The 2,336-nt window shown below is 41.3% G+C and overlaps 1 protein-coding gene across 1 annotated transcript; it reads right to left on the bottom strand.

The window, feature by feature from the left end:
- Window positions 1-231: 231 nt before the first annotated feature.
- LOC109867984 (vasotocin-neurophysin VT 1) lies at window positions 232-1,889 on the bottom strand. Its single transcript, XM_020457331.2, has 3 exons — window positions 1,630-1,889; window positions 969-1,173; window positions 232-686 (listed from the first exon to the last, which is right to left on the bottom strand). The coding sequence occupies exons 1-3, from the start codon at window positions 1,747-1,749 to the stop codon at window positions 544-546; spliced, it is 468 nt and encodes a 155-aa protein (XP_020312920.1). The 5' UTR covers window positions 1,750-1,889; the 3' UTR covers window positions 232-543.
- Window positions 1,890-2,336: the final 447 nt, after the last annotated feature.

Consider the following 2,336-nt stretch of genomic DNA (forward strand, 5'->3'; position numbering starts at 1 on the left):
AATCAGATTATATGGTGCCAAATCTTTCCTACCTAATGTGTATTCCAGACTGTTGAATTTAAAAAGTTGTCCATAGGAGTGCAAATCTATTCATGAATTCACTGGAATTTAGACTGAATTATTGGCACCAACCCTGACGAGAACCCTTTGATTTTGTGGTGAACAATCCCAATAAAGGTGCTGTTTGCTTATTACTGTACCTCTCAGTAAGTCATAGGAAAAACACATTTCAATAGTGCAAGAAAATATTTATTTGCTACATATTTACATTCCTTCCACCCCTAGTGGATTGTACAATGCATATTTGAGTTGAAGCCTTAGAAATGAAAACTTACTGAAGGCTACTGTAAGCACAGTAAATATTAATGTACTAGAGCTGATTGCTTTTCTTATGTAGCAAACCCACTCTTCCTTTCCTGTGTCCTGTTGTATGTGTATGATGTGTGTGTATGCTGTGTAAGTTTTTTGCAGTAGTAGTGCATGTGAAACTGATCTAGGCGCTATTCTGGGTGTGTGTTTTGGTGAGGGCTGGCCAGTGGTTTGTTACTGAGGTCTCTCCCTTCTGGTGGCATGCAGCATCCACTGCAGCAGATCTCCTGCCAAACCTTCCATCAAGGAACTGTTCTGCTCGCTGGGTGGCTGACGTTTACTGTCGTCTAGGCAGTCTGGGTCCAGTAGACAACTCTCTGTAGAAATAAGATAGAACAATCATATAGTCGACCAAACATCAATATGGATTTTTTTTTTGCATTACTATGAACTGAAGTGTCACCTCGCTAACCAGTGGATGATGCAAAAGTTAAATATAGGCAAAAAGATATTCTGGGTTCAAGTATTTACACAATAAGTCACTTCTTACTAGTAAAAACACTATCACATCGGTTTCAAGCTCACCTCTCCATTTACTGTCTTTATCAAGTCCAGCAGACAGACAGGCTAGGGCTAACAAAGAAAGAGGACTGTCTTACCAGCATCACAGCACACCCCAGGTGCAGCACAGTGTCCCTCCTCAGACCCACACACTCTTCCTCCGGCCTCACAGGGAGAGGGAAGGTAGTTCTCCTCCACACAACTAGCTGCCTCTGGGGAGCCCACGTAGCAGCCCATCCCTTCCCCACAGCAGATACTGGGGCCAAAGCAGAGGCCCCGGTTTCCGGGGCCACATGACATGCACTGAAAATAAAAGGATCCTTTGTAAATAGCTGTGTAGAAGGTTAAAGCCAGGTAAGTTACAACACCGCTGATTGGCCTACTGTGTTTCAGTGGCTTAAATTAAGTTAATTTTATTTAAGATTCAATACTGCAGGCATTATCAAGGAGTCACATAAAGGACGATGTCGCAGGCTCCATTTTATCTCTGGCAGAGCTCATTTGTAGGCTATTCACATTAAGCTGATTTGATGCGTATCTGTAAGAACTGTTTCATTAACCACGGAACAGAATGAATAGGCTACTTAATTTCAAACCAATGGATTCTTTGCACCAATAGGCCTAAAGTGTATTAAAACACCAAAGCACTCACTTCCTTCCCGAACAACCTAATTAAAACCAATCAACTGTTAAAATTATTGCGAACAAAACTGTGTAACTTTCCTTAGAAAAAATATTTTCCATCGAAAAATTACTTACCGGTCTTTGCAGATCAGGAAAAGAGCGCTTCCCGCCTCGCGGACAGTTCTGGATGTAGCATGCAGATGAGAGCGCGAGGAGCCCCAGGACGCACAGAAGTGGAATAGTAGAATCTGGCATCTTGTTCCGTCTAAAGTGCTTCGTCCAATTTGTACTGTAGGCTACGGCTACAACTGAACTCCTTCAAATGGCTCGTTTTTTTTTGAACGACTAAGAACTTTCCGTTATTTATTGGGATCGTCCAAGTTGGTACAGCGCTGATAAAGCTTAAGCTTCGCGCCTACGTCATCACATAATTTGCCTTTCCCCACCGTGACCATCGCCAATGTCCGATCTGATCTCTGATGATTCAACTGTCAAAATTAGGCTAATCCCTCTCCCATTTGATTAAAGACTAATTAGAATTGACCAATAACACTGGTAAATTAGATGAATGAGACTGACACTGTCTGTTTATATACAGTGGTAAGAAAAAAGTATGTGAACCATTTGGAAATACCTGGATTTCTGCATAAATTGATCAAAAAATTTGATCTGATCTTCATCTAGGTCACAACAATAGACAAATCTGCTTAAACTAATAACACAAACAATTATACGTTTTCATGTCTTTATTGAACACACCGTGTAAACATTCACAGTGCAGGGTGGGGAAAGTATGTGAACCCTTGGATTTAATAACTGGTTGACCCTCCTTAGGAAGCAAT

This window comes from Oncorhynchus kisutch, linkage group LG23 (assembly GCF_002021735.2).
Source record: "Oncorhynchus kisutch isolate 150728-3 linkage group LG23, Okis_V2, whole genome shotgun sequence".
Classification (NCBI taxonomy): domain Eukaryota; kingdom Metazoa; phylum Chordata; class Actinopteri; order Salmoniformes; family Salmonidae; genus Oncorhynchus; species Oncorhynchus kisutch.